We start from the raw sequence: 22,963 nt of genomic DNA on the forward strand, positions 1-22,963 counted from the left end.
CCGGGGCCTAGCATCTTTATCTGCCCATGGGCATGAGAATCTCTGCAGATCAAATCAGGTAACAAAGGCAAACTGCAGCTCAGTCCGAGGGGGCTGCAGATCACGGAGATACTGTGATCAGCAGGACACAGGGTAGTCTAGAGCCAGAGCAAGTGCCAGCTCTCTGCCTGTGCCCGGTTCCCCTCCACAGCCGAGAGGAGCGCTGGCCTCTCTGGTTTACATGTCAGCAAAGCCCCCGGAGCAACCTCTTTTGCAGCCTCCCTGACAGCCCCTGGTGGAGAAAGAGGGTGGGCAAAAATTGAGTCGTCTAGTAAAGGGACCCTCTAGCCAGGTGGAGCCGCAGGCCTGCTTCCCGCGGTGCGACCTCAGCCAGGTCCAGTCCTACTTAGGGGCCCCACTGTCCCCGCGTGCACGTAGAGGATTAAGAACAGCCCGAGACAATCCGGGCCTCCTTCCACCTGGAGGGCTCCGGCTGCTCTTGGGTGGGGGTCCAGTCACATGTTGGCGGGAGGGGGTCGGCTGATTGACGCGGCTCGGTGTCAGCCTCCTCTGACGTCCTCGCCGCCGTCCTCCCTCCCTCGCTCCCTCGCTCCCCGCCCCTCTGGCGGCGGGAGAGCGGCTGGCTCGCGGGGACCCGGCAGCTGCCTAGCGGCGGGCGGCGGGCGGCGGCCAGCCCGGGGGTGGTGCGAGGCGGCGGGACTCAGCCCCGCGCGGGGAGCAGGCACCATGGTGCTGTCGGTGCCTGTGATCGCGCTGGGCGCCACGCTGGGCACCGCCACCAGCATCCTAGCGCTGTGCGGGGTCACCTGCCTGTGCCGGCACATGCACCCCAAGAAGGGGCTGCTGCCGCGGGACCGAGAGCCGGACCCCGAGAAGGCGAGGCCGGGCGTGCTCCAGCCCGCCCAACAGGTGAGCGCGGGGGCACCGGCCCTCCAGCGCGAGGCGGGGTCGCCAGGGCTGCGACGGGGACATGGGGGCGGGGGAGGGGCGCCGCCGCGGTGCTCCGTTTCGCCAGGGTACTTGGCTCGGAGGGGGACCGCGGACGTGCTCCTGGGTCGGGAAGGCCCGAGGGATCGCTAGTGGGGTGAGGGGTGCAGAGGGGCATGGACAGGGAGGGGGTGCCGCAGCGACGGTTGAAGGGGACGCTGGGGATGGGGCCTAGGTAGCAATGGGGACCCGAGGAGAGTATGGGGACCTGGGGGATGCGGGGGCTTTGGGGTAAAGGCGCTCTGAAGGGGATGTGGGAGGGAGCCGGGAGCGGGGGCGGGCGCAGAAGGGAGGCTGAGAGGGACCGTGGGGAAGGAGCGGACAGGATCGGGGACAGCAGTAGGGTCTGCGCGAGAGGAGGGGGATTGTGCAGCCGGTGTAGGGCGGACACCCACCTAGCTGAGCAGAAACCCCACAGGGAGCTGCTCACTCGCTCGCCCGCGCCTCCTCCGCCAGCTGGGGCCTGGGGCCAGTGGGACAGGGGTGTCCGGGCTGGGCAGAGCAGCTGAACGCCCGGAGGGCTGCGGTCTCCTCCGCCTCCGCCTCTGCCAGCCTGGGGCTTGCCACAGCCTCCCCGTCCATCTCTGAAGGACCCTGGAGACAGAAGGACTTCCTCCATGCATCTGCTCCTCCCCAGAGCTCCTTTGGGCAGGAAACGGGTTGTGGCCCCAGGGTGCCGCGCGACAGCCACCCGGGCAGTGTGACCTCCAGGATGCCTTCTCCAGTGGGGGTGCCAAATGTTCCCGGAGGACACGAGAAGCCTCTTGCCAGAGTGCTTTGAAGAAGGCTGGTCCTGTGGGGTGGGGGTTGGGTGGGGGAGGGGGGCAGTGGGGTGACTTAAATGACCTCCCAAAGCCCTCCAGATTCCTTCCAGATCCTAGTGGCACTGAACTTCTGGGCTTCCATCTTTCCTTTTCCAATTATTCATAAGTACCCAGGTCCGGTTGCTGAGTAGGAGCTGCAGGACAGTGGGGTGTCAGGCTGGAATGATCTAGCAATGGGAGCGAGATCCCCGTTGGCCTGGTGGGATGAACTCCTATTCAGAAGTGGCGGAGTCAGCTGCCTCTTAACCTCCTCTCCTGCCCAGGGCACCTAGGACGGCCACTGTGCTGCCTTTCAGGGGTGGCTCTCCAGGCACTGTGTCCTCCCCTTCCCAGGGAGGACCTCTGCAGAAGGGTTGGTTTAAGGGACCGCTAGGACCCCCTCCAGTGCTTTGTCTTACTGACAACCAGCAGCCTGCACCAGGGTTGATCATCTGCTAAAAAGAGGCAGGTCTTCTCTCAGCCCTGCTTGCGATCACCCACAACATCTCATTAGAATAAGTCACAGCAAACCGTGGCACGGGCTCTGCGCCAGGCCCTCTTATGAGTGCTTTACATTATTAATGCATTTAACAACCCATGACGGAGCTGTGATGATTCAGTTGAAAGATTGGGAAACAAGTTCAGAGAGGTAAGTAAATTTGCCCAAGGTCACACAGAGAAGTTTGGGAGCCTACCTCTCCCGAGAGAGTCCGAGCTAGCAGCGCTCCACCGAGCTCCCGGGCCTGCCTGATCTGAGTGGCTCCCTCTCCAGCCGGGCCCACGCCCGTTTCCTCCTCTTTTGCAGTCTCTGTCTTCCTGGTCTTATGGTCATTCTCACAGGACACAGCTCTGTCTGCCCCTCTCTTCTGGTTTTTCACACAGATGGCTTCTTCTGACCCTTTAGGTTTCTTTCGGTTGAAACATCACCTAGTCAGGGAGAATTATACCCACTGTCACGTGAAACCAAGCATCTCCACATTTCCCTCTCCCATATCATTTCTTCCAAATTCTTTCCTAGCACTTGTGACAGAGGAATGGGGTCTTGGGTTTTCACCTCCTTGCATAATATTTATTCCCAGCACAGAATGAGTTCAGTGCCTGGAGACTAACTGGCATTCAATAAGAAACTATTGACAAATAAAGGCATCCCAGAATCCAGCGGGGTCGCCGAGGTAGCTCCTCCGATGTGCGTGTGCCCCTCTGCACACCAGTGCTCGCCCTAGAGGGACACAATAAATATTTGCTGATACGTGGTACCTGCCCATCCACATTCCCCTTAAAGGCTCCCTGGGTACAAGGGATGGGGCCACCTAGGGCTCAATCTACAGAGTGGCAAGGCTGAGGTCTCACAATGGCTTGGTGGCAGCTTCATTCAGCTGCTGACCCAGATAAAGTAAATAGAGGAAAGACCACACGGTCGATTTCAAAGAAAGTCAGGCGTGCAGTGTCTGCAGGGTAGCAGGTGACACAATTTAAGTGGCATATGTGGACAAAGAGGACACAGCCAGGGGAGCTCTCTGAAGATGCTCCTTAGAGAGAAAGGGCTTGGGGGTGGGCCATGGGCTTCCAGTTTTCTGCGGCCCGGCAGAGGTTTCTGAGACTTAATAAGTCCCACTGAGAACGGGGGTGTCTTCGGGGGACAGGGTCACTGCCTCTGTCTTGTGTCTCACCAGCCGTCCTGCTGGGAAAATTCTTGGATTTGTAGGCCAGGCCTGGGAATCTGATTTCTGGCTACATGAAATTAAGTCTCTTGTGATTCTGAAGAGAACTTTGAAGTCTCCCCAGGGTTTGGAACCTGCCACGGGGTCTGCAGACAAAGTTTCAGAGGGTCATGGATTGGATAGGGGGAAAAAATCACATCTTTATTTTCATTTGTCTCTGACTAAAACTTAGTGTTTTCTGTATGAAGAAATAAGAACAAACAACCATATTACCAATCCCTGTGACTTTGTCCCCAGGGAAAGTCACAGATGGCTCACACTACCTTTGCAGCAGATCCATTTGCTACGGCGCACAAGCGTCTCCCCCCCTGAGTACGGTACTGACCCCTGTTCTCACTGGATCCGCTGCTGAAGGCGTGAATCAGGAAGCGCACGCGCCATTCACAAGTCGGTTTTCTTAGATGCTCCTTTGAACCCCATGTCTTCTATTTTCTGCTTTTCCAAACATTCTTAGGATGTGTCCCTGGGCTTCTCTGGACAGTTCAAGGAATTCTAGAACACAAACGGTCAGCCAGCCCTACTAAGTGATGGTGGCAGAGGGTGGAAGTGCTTGGTGGTCTGTCCCCTGTGGTGTCTCCAGCCAACCCCAGGTCACGGTTCTTGGCGGTACAAAACACACGCTCTGGACCTTTTATCTCTTGCCCTCGCTCACGGCAACCTTTTGGGGGGTGCAAGGAGTTGAGTCCTCCTACTTGCCTGCTCCTGGTCTGGCTGGACCCCTGGGACCCGCCTGTCGTCAGTCCAGCCTTGGAAGCTTGGTCATTATGGGCGAGCAGGTGGCTTGAGCGAGGAGAGGGTCAGGGAGGCTGAGCGGAGCAATGACCTCCCTTCTGCTCCTGCTTCTGAGCGTACTTGCTAGAGGCGACCAGACCTGGATTTGCTCTTCCCTCCCGCCTGCGCAGGCTGCCCCTCAGCGACCCTGGGTCCTCCGCCTTTCCTATAAACTCGAGAGCCAGCAGAGACCTGCCCCTTCCCGCCACTCAGAACCCCGAAATCCACCAGGGGCAGGAGCTTAGTCCTGTTTTCAGAAAGCTTTTGATGTAGGGTCCACACAGCACTTACCTTGAAGTGACCTGAAGTGGATTTTCTCAAATGCTGGGAGGCCCTTGAGGGGGACCTCGACACTGTCCCCTCAAAGCCAATACGAAGTCAAAGTCTCCGTAAAATGGCTCGGCCTTAGCAGTGGTCACTACACCTGTTCTGTCCACTCCCCCGTTTTCCACTATCAAACTAAAAAGTCCTATCCTACCAACAGTGGCAGAGCACCAGAGTGGCTTTCTATGGAACACCAGCACATGGCTTCCGAGATTTTGTGAAATACGTGCCAGTTTATATCAAACAAGGTAGGCACAGTGGGTCTTTCCCCCAAGGCCAGGAGCATGTCCTTCATTGTATTTATTAATTTATTTTTGGTATCCCTACAACGTCTACTGTGAAGTTGCTACAGGATGATGTCTATTTTGAGCTGAGTCGTCAAGTTGATCTAGTAATGATCAGGAGAGGGAGGTCACCGAGGAGGACGTATATCAAGGAATCATCTACAGAAATCTGAAGCTGACCCAGCTTACGGGTGGGCCACCCTGGGGGCAGGTACAGACTGGCCAAGTGGGGACGAGTCCAGCCTTTGGCTCCCACTCTGTTTGGTGACACGTGCCTGTCACCATGTGGTCGCTGTGTGAATACGCGCCCAGCTCAGGCGCACGGTGCGTGTGCGCTCTGCATCGCTATACATCGAGTTTTAATATGACTCCTCACGGGGCGACATAGGCGTGTTTTTATGGCCAGGAGGACTTTGGGGCGCTGAGTGGAATGAGGCCTCCTCTCTTTGTGGTCTATTACAAACCACCTCCCAAGCCCTTTCTGCTGTTTGTGCTGTGGCACAAGGGACGGTCCCTTGGCACTGGGGCCCCAGCGGTGGCGCCCCTCCCTAGGCCTGGGGGCAGCCCCCCACCCTCCTCTTCATCATCCTTCAAGACAGCAGCGGCTTGGGGCACAGGTGCCGCCTTCACGTTAATGAGCTCATTCATTAAAGGTTGATGAGCTTGTGTGCTCTGCAGAGAAAAGACAGACTGCTCCTCCCCTGAGCAGGGAGGGTGAGCAGGGAGGCAGACAATGGACCTGCAGTTGCCACGGCCCTGTTCTGTCCTGCCTGGGGAATCACCCCTGGGGGAGCCCAGGAACCCTTAGGGGGGCATTCCCAGCCTCAGCCCCCGAGGGAGCTTCCTGCAGCTTGGGGTGATTGCTCTCCCAAGGCCGCCCCTGCAGATCACAGGCGGCCCCACCCACGGCTAACCCCACTCCTGGAACTGACTCGGCTCCACGTGCTGTAAGGCCTGACCTCGATGGGGTCTCAGCTGTTTAGCCTTTATTTATTTATTACCGTTGTTTTTGTTTTGTTTTGTTTTGTGCATTTGTTTGTTTTTTGTGGTGCTGGGGAGGAAGCCAGGGCCGCCGCGGGCTTAGCAAGCACTCTACCACGGAGCTGCTCTCCAGCCCGATCCCCAGCCTGTTAAATGATTCATTTCTCAGCTGACTCTCGCCTGCTCTCCTGACTGATAAACCCTCTCACTCATACAAACAACAACAACAAGAGAGCCACGTCCACAGAGCAATTGCTCGCATGCATCAAGTTCTTTGCCTGTGCCGGTCACTCTCTAAGCACCTAAACCATATCAAGGTTAACCTTCACCATAACTCTGAAATATGCACAGGTAGTATTTCCCCTTTACAGATGGAAAGAGCGAAACCCAGAAAGCTTCGGTAACTTTTCTCAGTGACAGAGCTGGAATCAAATTGAGGACGTCTGTCTCACAGCCCACACTTTTGATCACTTGGCTGAAGCGTGGGAGGAAAAAGCTTGTCGGGATTTTACTTGAGCCACGGTGTTTCTGCAGGTGTGCGTGCGAGTGTCTGTGGACACAGCTGGGCAGGGCAGCCTCGGAAGCCTTCCCCGCGCTCTAGAGGGTGTGTCCATCATGCTTCAGGCGCTGGGTGCAGCTCAGGACCCTCTGAGAGATTTGACACAGTAAACATGTTTGGGCTGGTTGCTTAGCAACGGGGAAGACAGTATGAATTTTTCACCAAGAAATTAGCATAGATCATTTCAGGGAGATGCACACACACCCACTGGAATTGCTGGCCCTCGGAAACACCCACAGAGGGGGCCTCGATGTCTGTGTCCACAGGCCCCGGCCCCGTGGCGGGCCTTCCCCTTCTGCTCCGGTTTCTCCTCTTGGTACAGCGCAGCGCTCACTGGGGCCCAGGCTCTCCTCTTGGTGGAATTGACGGTTTGCTAGCGCCTTTTGTTAACTCCAGCAGAAAACACTGCCACGTCCTTTCCCGATTTCCGGTACTGCCCAGGTTACCACCAACCACCTGGGCTGCAGGCAGAGGCCTCAGGAGGCCGTCGGACACAGCGAAGGGAAGGGCTGAAAGAGAAACCAGACAGGGCTTAAGGCAGACAGGGGAGAAGAGGCAAGACCTGCCAGGTGGGCAGCGTCTGAGCCAGGGCAGGAAGAGGAGCCGGGACAGACACACCGACCTCAAGGTCAGAGCCCATGGGGGAACCTGCGTCCACGGAGAGCAGCCCTGCCTATCCCATCTCCCAGTGACCAGCAGCAGCTCACCTCCCAGTTCCACCGTACTGCGTCCAGGGACCCTGGGAACCCTGCTGAGGATGGAGGAGGCCAGTTTCATACGGACAAGCTGAAAGAACTAAAGGCGGTACATGTGGCTATGATTCAACACCTGGGCACGTGAAGGCCCCCATCATGGTCTGATGAGGAATCGCGTGCTAACAGAACTCAAAGGAAACAGGTGGAAGGGACACGCCTCCCTCCCTCCTTCTCCTCTTCCTCCCTCCCTCCTCCCCTTCCTCCCTTGATCATGTTTACTGAGCACATACTGTGTACGGATGCAGTGCTGGGGGTTGGGAATACAATGTACTCAAGGACACAGTGATCTCGTCTCAGTTCCCATGATCTAAAGATGTCATGGGGAGCCCAGTGTTGACAGAAGAGCCCGAATTAATGGAAATGCACCATGGTATGGTGGCAAGTAATCTGAAGGGAAGGTTCTGGTGCCTTGAGAGCATAAGGTGGAAATGACCCGCCATGGAGGCCCAGGAGGCTTTCCTGGAGACAGCAATGGCCTACCTGAGACCTAGAATTGGAGGATACGTTGATCAGGGCATCGGGGTGGGTGCTGGGAGCTCCATAAAGAGGACTGAGCCTGTGCAAAGGTCCTGAGGCAGGAGGAAGCCTAGCACTGAGCTGGGCCTGGGAAAGGGCAGTGCGCATGAAGAGCCCGATGGTGAGGAGGCGGGGAGGCAGGCAGGCCTGTAGACCAGGACAGGTGAACTCGCTCATCAAACACTAATGGCTTCTCCGAGGCCACGGAGCTATGCCTTGGTCATATGAAGGTCAGAGTAACTTCTGAAGTTTTTTTTTTGTTTGTTTGAATTGCATTCGAATCCACACAAAATTAACCATTTTAAATTTTATGAGCAAGTGCCATATAGTAAGTTCACACTGTTGTAAACACCACCTCCGCCTGGTTCTAGAACCCCAAAGTGAACCCTACCATGGGCAGCCCCTCTGCACCCCACTCCCTCCCCAGCCCCCGGGAGCCGCTCCTCTGTTTCCTGTCTTTATGGCCTTGCCTGTTCGGGACAGCTCCTAGAAATGGACGCAGGCTCTGTGTGTCCCTCCGCGTCTGGCATCTCCAGTTCGGCAACCGTGGTCCGCGATGGTCCTTGGGCCTTTGCTGGGCTCCGCCTGTGGCGCTGGTAACGCTGCGGCTGCTCAGCTCTTGGAGGCACAGGGCTGGGCCCTGACTTCCAGGTCCTCCACCAGGGGCTGCCCGAGCGCCCCTCAGAGGCAGCGATCCTCCAGGGCTCCAGTGCCCCCGGCCCTCCCCCTCATTCGCCATGTCCCTTCTGTGTTGCTTCCAGCCACCCTGCGGGTGCAAGGTGGATCTCACTGTGGAGTTTTCTAAGCTTTTCATATACGTAAGAAATCCAAAGCCTCCTTTTTAAAAGTTATCCTTACACATTTATTCTGATTTATATTCCTGAAATATTTAAGAAGTTGTTTTTGGAAAACTTAGCAAGTAAATTAGCATATGAACAAAAATAATGTAAAATATATAGAACCTGAATAATTGCTAATATATCTCTATATTGCTAATAATTGCTAATAATAATCTCTGTAGGAGATAGGAATTGCTTTTTTAATCTTTTTTTTTTTTTTTTGGTGCCAGGGATTGAACCCAGGGGTGCTTAAGCACTGAGCCACATCCCAGCCCTTTTTATATTTTATTTAGAGACAGGGTGTCACTGAGTTGCTTAGGGTCTCACTAAGTTGCTGAGGCTGGCTTTGAACCTGAGATCCTCCTGCCTCAGCCTCCTGAGCCGCTGGGATTACAGGTGTGCGCCACTGCGCCTGGTCTTTTTAATCTTTTAGTGACACAGCAAATGCACGTCTGTGATCTTCGATACACATGCCGGAGGGACCCGACAGGGATCGAGTCTTGTCACACACGCTCCTTTGTCTGGGAGCCACAAATGTGGCTCAAGCTCTTTGGAGACACACACTGCTGCCGACTCTGGTGGCCCTCCTGTGCTGTGGACCTCAGAACCACCGACCACAGCTCTGCCTCGTTGACCAGCCTGTTCTTGTCCCTCCTCCTCCTCCTCCTCGGCAGGGGACTGCTGTTCCATGCTGCTCTTCACTTCTGTGAAGGCAGCTTTCCTTGGTCCCCGGTGAGTGACATCAGGCACTGTTTGTCTTTCTGAGTCTCGGTGACTGTAGTGTGACGTCTCCCAGGTCCATCTGTCCTGCGGCAGACAGCAGGCTGTCCTCTGTTCCCTGCGATGCTGGAGAGGTTGCCTTAAGAATCTGCGGGCTGGGGAGATAGCTCAGTTGGTAGAGTGCTTGCCTTGTAAGCACAAGGCCCTGGGTTCGATCCCCAGTACCCCCCCCCAAAAAAAAGAATCTGCTCCCCACTCTCTACCACCCACCCGGGCTGGGCCCTGCGGGTGAGTCTACGTTCTGCGTGGAGGGCACGCCTGGGGTGCGAGGTCTCTTCAGCGTGCCACCTCCTTCCCTGGAGGCATCCCCAGCACTGGACTGCTAGATCATGCGGTAGTCCCCCTTTCTATTTTTGGAGGAATTTCAAACAATAATGGCTGTACCGACTTAAATTCCCACCAACAATGAGTGAGGGTTCTCTTTTTGTTACATCCTCTCCAACACTTATTTTTAATTTTTTGGTTCTGGAGATTTAGCCCAGGGATGAGTTTCCATGGAGCTACATCCCCAGCGCTATTTAATTATGCATGTATTTAATTTTGAGATAGTGCGTTACCGAGGCCAGCCTCAAACTTGTGATCCTCCTGCCTCAGCCTCCGAGCCACTGGGATTCCTGGTGTGGGCCACAGTGTCCAGCTTTTTTTTCTTTCTGACAGTAGCCACTCTAACTGGAGAGAGACCGTGCCTGGCTGTGGTGTGATGGGCACTGTTGTGAGGATTAGCGACGCTGGGCATGTCTGCTCATCCCCGTTGGCCATTTGTATGTCTTCTTCTCGATATCTGGATGTTGTGCCCCATTTTCTGATAGGATCGTTGGGGGTTTGCTACTGATTCCAAATTCGCGTGTTTAAAATATTCTCGTCGCTGCCAGTTTTCAGCAGACTTCTCTCTGCGCTGAGTGCTCTGTGAGCTGAGCCTCTGTGGGCATCCCCGCGGACACACACTGCTCCGAGTCCCACAGGGCAGAGCAGTGCCCGCATCCTGGCTCCTCCCCTCCAGCACGCTGGCACCTGCCCTCTTCTTCACATATGTTGTCCGTTATGTCACCGTCACCTTCCCCGCCCCTCCCCTCAAAGCTCAGGGCCTCAGGAGTCCCAGGAGGCTTCAGCCAGCAGGCGAAGGCCCTGCAGTCCCGAGAACCCGAGGTGTGCGCGGTACATTTCCACGCCACTTCCTTTCTATCTGCTGTTTCGGGGCCAGGCGGCCAGAGGAGTCCCAGCGCTGTCCCCCGCTGGTGTACTGCTCGCCCTGCCTTCTGCCCCGGGAGTGTCTCCAAGTGCTAATTCGTTAGGTGAAATGTGTTTTCATTGCTGTATATGATAGAAGAGTCACAGCGTTGAAGCGTATTGCAGTGACATCTTGGGACATTGATTGGGGCTTTGGGTGCCCTTGGTTTGCATGTAGTTTTTCCCATTAAAATAATGCAGTAGAACCGCCTGCCTTCCGGAACCTCCCAGCCAGCACCTCTCCAGGAAATTGGTAGAGTCCAATAAGGGGGTTCTTGTGGCTGTGAATATGAATTTTAGGAAGGGGGGAGAGGGCCCTACAGGAGACCACAGGACACAGTGACCCATGTCACCGGCTCCTCCACCTTCGCCTCCACTCATTGACCCTAAGACCTACTCTTCCTTCCTAAGGACCTGAGCAGGGCTGAGCAGATGACCAGGAGGAGGAGGGAGAGCTCATGGCCAAGTGGCCTGGCGTCAAGGGGAAGGTGGGGAGGAGGGGATTCACAGGCTGCGGTGACTTGCGCCAAAATACGAATGGCAGGCGCAGGGCAGCTGGGGAGGGCGCTGCGGCCGCTGGAGACCTGAGCCTCGTGCCCAGTGGAGGGAAGGGTGGGTGCGGGCAGGTCCCCTCGGCTGGCTCCTTCCCCTCCGGCCTCAGTTCTCTTGGTTGACATTGGAGTTTTCCAATCGTCAGCTGCACAGCCATGCGATGACACCCACAGAGCCACCTCTCACTTGGAACGGCAGCGGGACTTGCTGCCGAGAATGGCATCGTGGGGGAGACGTGGATTTTTGAGGCAAGCCTGCAGAGGCTGCTGTTCAAATGGAGTTCAGAAGAACGTTCCAGAGAAGTGGCGCTTGAGGAGTAAGTGGGGTGAGGGAAAGCAGCTCGGAGGGGACTGATGGGAACAGCCGCAGGACCCCACTGCCCCGGGGCAGCCCTGGGCTCTGCCCTCCTCGCTCATGGTGCCCTGCCCGGCACCACGAAATCCACCTTCCTTTCCACCACGGCGACTTCATGTGGAAGACAGGGCAGGGCCACCAGAGAAAGGCGGTGGCTTCAGGAGCAAACCCGCCCTGATTCGCAGGGCCCTTCTGCACACTCCCTGCGCATGCGTCATCTAACGAGCCTCCTACTGTGCAGACAGGCAATGCGACGGTCGCTCTCTGTGCAACGGCCACAGTGCAAAACGCAGAGACAGTAGGGAAAGGAATGAGCGTGAGATGAGGAATCCCTGCTCCAGCTGCTGGGGGGCAGTCTGGCGTTCGATTTTGGGTCCCCAGGAATATTAGTTTTAGGTAATAGCCTTTGAGGCTGCGTGGCACGGTCGGATAGGGTTTGAGTGGGTCTGCCAAGGGTTCATGTGTTGGAAGCTTGGGCCCCAGTGTGGCAAAGTTAAGAGGTGGTGGGACTTTTAGGAGGTGGAAATAATTAGGTCGTTAGGACGCTGCCCACCCCTAAAGGATTAATACGGTTTCATGGAACCCCTGGTTAGTTATAAAGGAGTGAGCCTGGCCCCTGAGTCACTCTGACTTCCTGCCTTGTATGATCTCTCCCTCTCACACATGCCCACACCTCAATACCATTCACCACAGGGCCCTCACCAGAGCTGGCACCATGCTATTTGGACTTTCAACCTCTTTTCTTCATACAGTACCCAGCCTCAGGTATTTCATTACAGTGATGGAAATAGACAAATATGCTACTCGAAAGGGAAAATTGTCTCTCAGAATGAAAATATTCATTTTATGATCAAGATGCTGAGCAATCATAGGAAACAAATGAGAGAGAAAATCCTGAACTTAAATTTAGACTCTGCCATGACCTTGGCCATGCTGGATCTCACTTTCCTCATGGATGAAACAGAAATAGATAGTAATACGGTTCCCAAAGGCAATGTTTAGGTTGGAATTGGATGACTCTCATGAATGCCTCAGCAGCCTGGGCACTGGCCACCTCTCAAGGCACATTTAGGTATCTCTGAATGATTTTTTTTTTTTTCCTTTGCCAAAGCAGTGGCTTGTCACCATGGTGGGGGAGAGACCATATTGAAAGTCCCAGCTATAAAAGATGAAATGCTCCTGTCAGTGTGGGGAGGGAGCGTGATCACTCCACTTCTAGGACATTCCTCCATTCCATATGTATTTCTTGACCACCTACCGTGTGCAAGGCCTGACTGAGCAAGTCCTGGGGACACCGCAGTGACATGTGGACCACATCCCTGACCTTGTGTAGTTCATGTTCCAGGGGGAGAGACGCTTGTCATGCAGACACATCAGTTGAAGTGGACGGCTGGGGTGGATGTGGCAAGGGAGCTCAGGGGCCTTCGAGAGGTGATCGCTGATCAGTGCTGTGACCTGCAACCGCTCTGGAGACTCTTTCGTTAAAAACTCTTTGGACACAAACGCTTTATGTGAGCATGCTTAATTCTTTGTGAGGCACATGTATATCAGTGTATTATTTGTGCCCTGTTATTCTGCTCCATTATGCATATAACAAAGCTCACACGAAAATAGACCTTTCAAGAAAATAAGATAAAAAATAAGTTATAGGCCGGGTATAAGTGATGCACACCTGCGATCCCAGCTACTCCAGAGGCTGAGGCATAAGAATTGCAAACTTGAGGCCAGTCTCAGCAACTTAGCAAGGAGCCCCGTCTCAAAGTCAAATAAAAAGGGCTGGGATGTGGCTCGGGCCGGAGCATCTGAGCTTCAATCTTCAGCTCCAAAAATCAATTAAAAATGCATACATAAATAAAGCACAGAAATGCGGTTATTGTTACCGCATCCTCCCTGTGGACTCTTTTGCAAGCCCACACTGTTGGTGGCACTGCAGATGATGTCAGGGTAGGGGTGGGGCAAGCGCTCCTTTGACTCCAAAGGGATGGAATCTAATCCGGAAACAGAAAGTGAAGAAGCAGAGGGTCTCAGTGGTCTTAGTGGCAGGGGTGAGGCCAGCTGGCTGGATGAGGGGAGGCTGTGCAGGAGGGTCCATGCTCCACAGGGGCTGTGAGAGCAGTATGCCCCCAGGTCAGAAATGCCAGCACCTTCCTTTGGCTCCCTAACTAAGCAGGTGGCAGGAGAGCAGGGCTGGAGCGAAACCCGGTGTCCTGGTGTCCTCGCATCCTCGCAGTTAGTGTGAAGAGGAGGCCATCAGCAGGCGGCGAGTCGGGCCTGGGAGGCTGCTGTTCAGGTGCTGTGTGGTCCTTCCAGATCATTCTTTATCTTAGGAAATCACAACATTCTCTTTGAGGAGGGAGCACCGTGTGTCCGGAGCCCCTGCAATCCGTAGGAGGATTCCGCCGGGACACTTGCAACAGGCAGCTGGTGACGGGTCGTACTGGTGGCTCGGAGTCCGAAAAGTGGGTTGAGACCACTGCCAGGGAACCGGGCCACGTCCCAAACTCCTGGGACTGTCCCTGGGGCACCTCATGTTCCATGCAGAAGAAAAGAAGGGTGGCCCTGGCTGTAGCTGCCGTGGTTGGAGACCCAGCTCTGGGACGCCCGTGGAGGCGGTGCTAATGGCAACTGTGAATGAATGGCAGGTGGACTAATAAATAGAATCGGTGATCAGGATTAGTAAGTGGATGTCACTTAAGGACCCGTGTAAAGTGAGCTGACTTTGTGCTCCACGTGCGCGTAGGAGGTGGGGAGACACCAGGGCTTTGGGCCGCAGCTGTCACCGGCCCCTTCTTCCACGTGTGACCGCCAGCGAGTGACACAGTCTCTCCACACCTCGGTCTGCCACCAGTGGGCTGTGTCATCATCACTGAGCTGTCGTGGGAATTAAATGAGATAATATGCCAAGCATCATGCCCACAGCACAGTGAATGCTGGGTTCACCCTCCTGCCTCAGCCTCAGCCTACCCCTGCCCACCCAGCTGCCCCTGTTGCCTGCCCCCGGCATGTCCTGGCCCCAGAAGGCCCCCTCCTGTCAGCTGCACTGACAGACTCCCTTGCCCTTTGGCATCAGGCAGAACTGGCCCAAGGGAGGCCCCAAAGGAGACCTGCCTTATGACAGCGGGAGAGGGGTGGGGCACTTACCCCTGTCCCTCCCTGCCAGGTTGCTGGGGGATCCCAGTGTCCCTCACCTGAAGGGCTGAGTTCCTGCCTCCTTTATCCAGTCACCTTGTCCTGGTTCTGGTGACTTTCCTGCCCCTTCAGGCCTAGGGTTGTGCCCGGCTATTCCTGGTCCGGGGACACCCCCTATCCTTGCTGGCTTCCTTAGCCCCCGACACCTCTGTAAATATCTGCCTTCTGCGGGGCACAGTGGTGCACGCCTGTAATCCCAGCAGCTCAGGAGGCTGAAGCAGGAGGATTGAGAGTTAAAAGTCAGCCTGAGCAACTTAGCGAGGCCCTCAGCAACTCAGCAAGACTCGGTCTCCAAGTAAAATTTTAAAAAGGCTGGGGATGTGACTCCGTGGTTAAGTGCCCCTGGGTTCAATCCCTGCTACCAAATAAATAAATAAACAAATATCTGCTTTCTGAAGCCCTCCTCCTCGCCCAGCATGGAGTGCCCTCTCCTGCCCAAACCCTGTCCATAGCGTGTTCAGTCCATCCTGACGACCATGGCCAACCCTAACCCTCGATGAGAAGAAAGGGAGTCTGCTGGAGACAGCCCGCCAACAAACACAGCCACTCCATTTGGCAAAGATCAGGGTCAGTCAAGATCAAACCCTTATTTGCAGGTTTGCTCCTTTAGAAACCACATTTATTTCCCCAGCGGATCTGCATCTAGAGGGTACTCTGCAGGTTCCACAGCTTTTAATAAGTGCTTGCCAGCCCGACACCTGGGCTGGAAGTTCGGGCTGCTGATCTGACTCCGGGAGCTTGGACGAGCCAGGAGATGCTCCGCTGTGTGCCGAGGTGGAGCCGAGCCTGATGCCAGCAACCTGCTGCGGTTGGCCGAGTCTTATTTCTGTGACTGCATTTTGCAGACTGCTCCAGGGTCGGTCCGTGAGAGGTGGAAGGGAATCCGGTAGGTTTGCATTTCATTGGAAAGGAAGAGCAGCCCCGTCTGACAGCACTGGTCAGCCTCGAATCTGCCACAGTGGTGGCCAGCAGAAGGTCAGAAGTGGCCCCTTCACTGGCTGTCACTTAGAGCATCTTCCTTGTGACTAGATGTGAATGTTCTGCAAGGAACCAATCTGCTGCCCAAACCCTGCTGTGGCTTCAGATGTTCTGTGATCCTTGAGCCCTCTTCTCTTCAGGAAGGGAAGCTCAAGAAGCCACCTGGAAGTGCTATGTCCTTGGTACTGCTCTCAAGTGCTTCCCTTTCCCTGCTGCCTGGTCCTCCCCTACCCGTGTCATGTGTTCCTTGGAGAAGTCCTGAGCACTGCCACCTTCTTTTTTCACCCAGACTCTCAGCAGCCATTCCCCAGCCTGGTCCCTTGCTCCCTCCGCCTGTACTGGCTGCTGACATCCCCCCAACTTGAGATTCCTCTGTCCCCCATCAGTCATCCTTGAATCCTGGTCTGAAGTCCCTCCTCCAGGAAGCCTTCTCTGGTCACACAGATGGTGAGAAGCTCCTCCTTAGGTCTTCTGTAGCTCCGCAGTAGAGCTCATTCTGAGTATCTATGAGATTCTGGGTTGGGTCCCCAGCACTTCAAAAAATGAAAAAAAGACTACTCTTAGTACTTACTTATCTTTTTGTAAGTATGCATCAGGAACAACAGATAGCTTCCATCCTGCATGTCAATTCTTATTCACTGACAATGACTTTCTGGAGCCATGAATTGCTCACACTACCTCTGAGTTCAGCAGGAAAAAATGCTTTGATCGATTACCTATGTCTGCCATGAGCACAGGAGAGGTGTAGTAAAACTTCTGGAGTGTCTGGACACCCACGTTGAGTACCATGCTTCCTGAGAGCAGGGACTTATTCATGTATCTTCCACGGGATAGAAGCTGGGTAAATACATAGGTAGTAGGCAACAAGTGTGAGCTGGTTTCTGTTTGATTGGATTGCTATCCAATGTTTTACTACAGTTCTTCTGTGTTCATGGCAGACATGACTAATCAATCAAAGCATTCTTTCTTGCTGAGATCAGACATGGTGTACTCAACTCATGGTTCCAGAAAGTCATGGATTGGGTTTAAAGCTGAAATATAAGGAAAATTCAGTAAAACGTCCCTGTCCTATTCTGAAGCCACATTTTACAACTTCCGCTTTTTTTGTTGTTTTGTTTTTTTGTTTGTTTGTTTGTTTGGTAGTGGGGATTGAACCCAGGAATGCTTAACCACAGCCCTTTTTATTTATTTATTTTTATTTTGAGACAGGGTCTCACTAAGTTGCTCAGGGCCTCACTAGGTTGCTGAGGCTGGCTTTGAACTTTCAATCCTCCGGCTGGTATTGCAGATGTGAGTCACCATGTCCAGCATTACATGGCTATTTTTTAAACCTCCATGGTAGAATGATATGCTTTCCCTGGACATCTTAGATTGGTGGTTCTCTGCACTTTCCCACACTGAATTGCCTTTGATGGAGGATATTACATGCTGAGGGGTTGGGAACAATTCACCTCCTTTCTCTCCCACAGAGAAAAGCTTCTAATAATGCAAATGTATAAAGGAAGTGTTGTTACACCGATAACCTTGAATGCACTCTAATCAATTTTTAAATGAGTGAAAATGACCAAGTTTCAGTACTTTCACTACCATTTGCAATCAACAGGCACAATAACAGGCTTTAAAAGTATTGTCTTAGTGGCTTCATCCATGACCCAGGGACTATAGGGTCAAAAACTCCCGTCTGTGCTCTGGAAGAAGATCCCAAGTTCAATGTCAAGAACCTGGACACATCACCACATGTTGAGCATTTCATATCAAAGCCACTTTCTTTGGAAAACAAACATTAAAAACACGGCCACCACACATGGAAGCCCAGGGGAAGGGCGTCTGGAGGATGTAAAGGAACCCTGCCCGGCAGACCCGTCTCAGGCTGCCATCGCCACCGCCCGCAGGCAGTCAGCTCCCCCGCGCCGCCCCCGCAACTGGACACCGAGACTTGGAAGCAGTTGGGCAAGTGGGGAGGGGATTTCGGAGGTGAAAGGCTGGCGAAGAGCAGAGACAGCTCTGGAGCGAAGCCTGACGACAGGGCCCAGCTCCAGCAGGGGCCGCTGAGACGGGACCTGAGGAAGGGAGGGCGGTGGCGGGATCCACGCTAGTGACCTGGGACGCTGAGAATATCCGGCCTGTGATGAGGGCTTACGGGGGCGACACTGTCTTCGCCCAGGTCACCAGTGAAACATGAGAACGTGGAACCCAGACTGGGGACCGAACAGTGACCACCACGGCCCAACCCAGGCGGTCCCTTCAGCCCCGCGGATGGTGGGGAAGGTGGGCGGGGCGGGAGGAGCCTGCGGGTCGCGCAGTCTAATTATGTGGCACCAGCTGGAAAATAAGAAGCAGTAATTTGGACATTTCCTCGTCCAAGTGTGGTGGTCGTGACCAGGGTCGCGGCCTCCAGGAGCTACCCAAGGCGGTGCCAGTTAGCTCTGGCGTCAGGGTGGACGTCAGTCAGCTCGTTCCTGGTAGTTGTGTAACCTTGAGCAAATTCCCGTTTTTCTCTCTGTAGCTCTGGCCTCAGTTTCCTCCACGGTAGAGAAAATGATGATATTACTTTGTTTACTGATAGGAGGATCCGTGGAATAGAGAAATATTCTGCACTTACTGTAGGGTTGGGTGAAGGTTAAACTCGATGACCTTGGTGTGCCCTTCTCTGTGTCCTGTGCGTGGGAAGTGTGTGCCCTCTTGGGCATTGTGACTTGGGAACTCAGATCAAAGCAGGAAGCACCTTCGAGAGGATCTGCAGGTAGCGTTCTGCTCCTGTCTTCTGTCCCGTGGAGTCCTTTTAACATCGTATTTTAAATTCAGTTTGTTCCAGAAATATTGGGGTCCTGGCAACACTCATTGGCTGTTCTTTCCTCAGTGGGCTGCAGACTCCCTGTTCTCCAAACCCAGTGCCAATTTTCAGGGTGCTGCCTTGGCCCAGGCCGGTCTACCCCAACTTCTCCCCCTGTCAAACCGCAGCCAGGCTTCAGGGGGGCCCAGCATGAAGTCAGGGTCTCTGAACCTCCTGTGTCTCCCTGCCCCCTTCCTTGCCCGCCTGCCCTCTTTCCCTGGCAGTGCTGGCCTGGGTTTTGCTGCTCTGCTGGTTTCCGCTGGTCTTCAGTACCGCAGTGACCATCACCGTAGTCCCCCACCTGGCCTCACCCCACCCCCACACCTGCAGACCGTGCCTGCCACCCCGGCTGCTACTGCAGACAGTATTCTTGACACTGAATGATGATTGATTGGATGCATGAGTGATGGCGGGCTAGGCGGGTGGACATGGACACCCCCTCTTGCCTGGGGTGGCTGCTCCTCCCCACGACCAGCCCCTTAGAGAGAGAGCAGACCCTTGCTTTGGTGGGTCCTCGCTCTCGGCCAGGCAGAGAAGCCGATGGCCAAATCCTTAAGTCCGCAGGCTCCACCCGCACCGGCCTGGGTTCAGATCCCAGCTGTGCATCTTCTTAACCTTGGGACTTCAGACTCGACTCCTCTGTGCCTCGGGTCCTCTTCTGTGACGAATGGATAACAATGATGCCTTCTTCATGAACTTGTGAGTGTTCAGTGAAACTTGCATAGACCAGTGACTGACCCATGGCTAATGCCAGACATGATGTATATTTACTTTTTTTCTTTTCAAATCTTGGCTTAGGGAGCTTTGCCTGACACTCAGATACTTAGGGGACACCACGTCTCATCCCTCTCTTTCCCCACCATCTGATCTTAACAGTATTTATTCCTGCCCCAAATTGCTCATTTGGGTCTCCTGCTTTTTCTTTTCTGCACACTGGAAAATTGCTGCTGTTTCTAGGGTGTTCCAGCATCTGGAGCTTTAAGAAATGCTGAGTGAATGGTTGAGTGGATGACTGACAGCAGAGAAAGGGGCAGGTGTCCTTCCTGGTCATGTGTCGTTCTGAGTTAGGGGAGGTTCATGGATCCAGCCGACAGCGAGGTGAGCCCACTCACAAGTCTCCCAGCCTGTTACACCAGGTACCAGCCAAGGGGAGGGGTCCACCACAGAAATTATATATATATATATATATATATATTTTTTTTTTTTTTTTTTTTTTTTTTGTGGTCCTGGGGATTGAACCCAGGGCCTTGTGCTTGCAAGGCAAGCTCTCTACAAACTGAGCTATCTCCCCAGCTCAGAATTATATTTTAAATTTAAAAATAAAATGGAAAAGAGAGGAGGAAAAGGTGAGCCGCAAGGAAAGGGGCTGGGGAGAGGACGTCAGGGGAGGGGTTGGGGGCACAGACTTGGGATACACAGAAGAGAAGCTGGTGCCGGGAGGGTTGCCATGGAAACACTGCTTGGTGTCTGGACCAGAAGACAAGCTTCTTCAAAGTGAAGTTCAACCTTGCAGCTTGAAGCACAACCCCCCGCCCCTCTGGCCTGACTCTGGGGACTTGCCCGTAAGCGGCCAGGCGTAGCTGGTCCTGGTGTCGACAGCTCCTAAGATAAATGTCTGTGGGAAGCAGAGGACTCAGCTGAGAGGCTGGGGGCCATGCCTGTGAGCAGCTCTGCCACACATCAGGGGACTTTCCTGCCTTTGCCCTTCCTGGATGTCTGCCTCCTCCCCAATCCAGGGAGGCCCCAGTGAGACACAAGGACCATCCACCTCTCGGTCACCCTGATGAGCTCCTCATACAGGCAGGTTCCCTGGGCTCCCCCTGAGACCCCCACTGGGTCAGGCCCCAGACGAGGCTGAGGCACGTCTGACCGGGAACTCGCTCTGATGGACAGGGGACATTGGCTTTTGCATTGGTTTGGGATCAAGCTTTTGTTCTCCCAGAGTCTCTCTAGGAAGAACTTCATATAACTGGAAGGAAAGATTTGATAAGCTTCTAGACAGTCTTCCAAAGACAGTGAGGGCTGGGGGCTGGGGAGATAGCTCAGTTGGTAGAGTGCTTGCCTCACAAGCACAAGGCCCCGGGTTCGATCCCCGGCACCGCAACAACAAACTAGCGAGGGCCGTTCCCACCCCCAGGCTCAGCCTCTGGAGTCAGTCTCTGAGTTGAAGCAGAATGATTTTCTCTCAGCTACTTCCAGCTCGACCTAATGTACCTCGCGCCTGCCGTCCACACCTTATCAAGGGAAACTTTTCCTTCCTAGTGATAATTTCAAACATTTTAATAATAAGTGATCTTACAGAATCAAACACAAAAGTCACATGAATTTGTAAGATAGAACGGGAGAGTTTGAAAGATTCCCAATTGCCCTAAGCAACTTCCCGCCCCTGATGATAGGTTACCTTCCTGTACATCCGGAGCCACTTTGGAAAGAAAGTTTGAGAAGCACGAATCCAAAGACCAGCGGATCCCGAACGCATGTCCACAGATTCTGGGCTAACAGATGCAGGAGTCATTTGGGAAACTTCCTGAGAATTCAGATTTTTATGCCTAGCCCAGAAAGCCTAATTCATAGAGGTAGAGGTGTGTGTGTGTGTGTGTGTGTGTGTGTGTGTGTGTGTCTATCTCTCCAGATTTTTACTGAGTACAGTTTGCACACAGTGAACTACACACATCCTATATTTACAGTCAAACCAATTTTGACAAGTGTTTATCCCCCAGGCTGCAGGCCAGACCCCTGACACACACCTTCCCAGCTAGTTCTACCCGGAAGCCACTGCCACACTGATACCTGTCACCATCAATTGGCGTCACCTGTTCTGAAATGTCATAGAAGTCAGGGTCTCTCGACTTGAGCATGGTCGACCTTTTGGGTCGGTAATTCTTTGTTGTAGGGATATTAGGGACCGAATGTTTGCGCCCCTGCATTTCCGGGTTGAAATCCTAACCTCCAGGGTGACAGTGTGAGGAGGGGTCTTTGGGATGTGGTTGGCTCATGAGGTGGAGCCCTCTGAATGGAGCCAGCACCCTAACAGGAACAGGCGTGAGAGAGACGCTCTCTGTCCTCCATCACGTGAGGATAGCGTGAGAGGACAGCCACCTGAGAACCAGGAAGTGGGCCCTCACCAGACCGCGGATCTGCCGGCTCCTTGACCTTGACTCCAGCCCCCAGGAGGGTGAGAGAGCGACACTGTTGTTCAGGCCACCAGCCTGTGGTGCTCTGGCACAGCAGCCTGAACTCAGTCGGGGGCTTTTCTGTGCATCGCAGGATGCTTAACATCCCTGGCCTCTCACCTGACAGCTCCAGTCCCCTCATTGTGACAGTGATTAATAGCAGCACCCCCCATACACTCATGCCAACCAAAAATGTCTCCAGACCACAAATGTCCCCAGGGGGGCAAAACTGCCTCTGGTTGGGAGCTGCTGCCGTGACAGCCCCACCCGCTGCGTGGCGGGTGCCTCTGCCTCTCCCTTAGTGTCCCTGTGGATTGGCGAGCGTCCCTGAAGCTCGCCGCGTCTTCCTGTTGGGGACAGTCCCTTCGTAAGAGTCCACCACAATTTACCTTTCCGTTCTTCTGTTGATGGGCACCTGGGCTGCTTTCGGTGTGACTGAAGTTGCCGTTGGTCACGTATAAGTCACATATAGGTCTTTGTTTCACTTCTCTTGGATCCATACCAAGAACTGAAACGCTGGTCCTCAGGTTGGTGTATATACCGGACCCTTAAGAGACTTCTTTGCCAAAGCGGTGGGCCACTGTCTCTTCCACCAGCGGTGGGCGGACATTCTGGATGTTCTCCCTCCTTGCCAAGCCTGGTGTTAGTCTTCTCACTTTTAGCCATGCTAGTGGGTGTGAAAGTGTATTTTTTATGTTACTGAATAATTCTTATAAGCAACTCTATTGGCTTTTATTGCTGTAGAACAAGTCAAATTAGGTGGCTCAACACAACGGGTCTTATCTCCTAGTTTTGAGGGTCAGGAGCCTGGTCATGGCCGGGCGGAGTCCCTGCCTCAGGGCCTCACGGGTTGCAGACAAGATGCTGCTGGTGGCTGCGGTCATCTCGGGGCTCCCTCGAGCACTTGCTGACGGATTCAGGCTCTTCCTGACTGCCCTCTGTCCCTTGCCATGTGGTGCTCTCTGCAGGGCAGGCTCGGCGGCGTGGCCTGTGTTGGCAGAAGGAACAGGTGACAGAGAACGAGTCAGGTGGACTCTAACTTTGGGCCAGCTGATCTTAGAAATGACGGCGGCTCGCGTGCGCATGTTCTGATCGTTAGAAGCAAGGCCCAGCCACACTCGGGGGTGTTGCCGAGGGGCAGATACCCAGAGAGAGAGACCCTGGGGGCTCCCGCGGCAGCCCCGTCAACCACAGCTCTGGAGTGAGAGAGCTTGGTCCGGACCCGCGTGTCCCAGTCCTTCGGTGAGACGGGTGCGGGTTTTGTCCAGTTCCGTTTCCATACACACACTCCATGTCTGGATGTGCCTCATCACGAATGAGCAAAGAAGAGTCTTCCA

The 22,963-nt window shown here is 54.2% G+C and overlaps 1 protein-coding gene and 1 non-coding gene across 2 annotated transcripts in view; both read left to right on the plus strand.

Moving 5' to 3' along the window:
* The first annotated feature begins 623 nt into the window (after positions 1 to 623).
* Positions 624 to 22,963, plus strand: part of Syt13 (synaptotagmin 13) — a 42,573-nt gene continuing 20,233 nt past the window's right edge. Inside the window, exon 1 of the mRNA XM_047517356.1 lies at positions 624 to 909. Coding sequence (XP_047373312.1) covers positions 727 to 909 — 183 coding nt within the window. The 5' untranslated portion in view covers positions 624 to 726. The remainder of the gene's footprint in view (positions 910 to 22,963) is intronic.
* On the plus strand, positions 9,418 to 9,491 carry Trnat-ugu (transfer RNA threonine (anticodon UGU)). The gene has a single exon. It is a non-coding gene; the product is annotated as a tRNA-Thr (tRNA).

Source organism: Sciurus carolinensis, chromosome 11, assembly GCF_902686445.1.
Source record: "Sciurus carolinensis chromosome 11, mSciCar1.2, whole genome shotgun sequence".
NCBI lineage: Eukaryota > Metazoa > Chordata > Mammalia > Rodentia > Sciuridae > Sciurus > Sciurus carolinensis.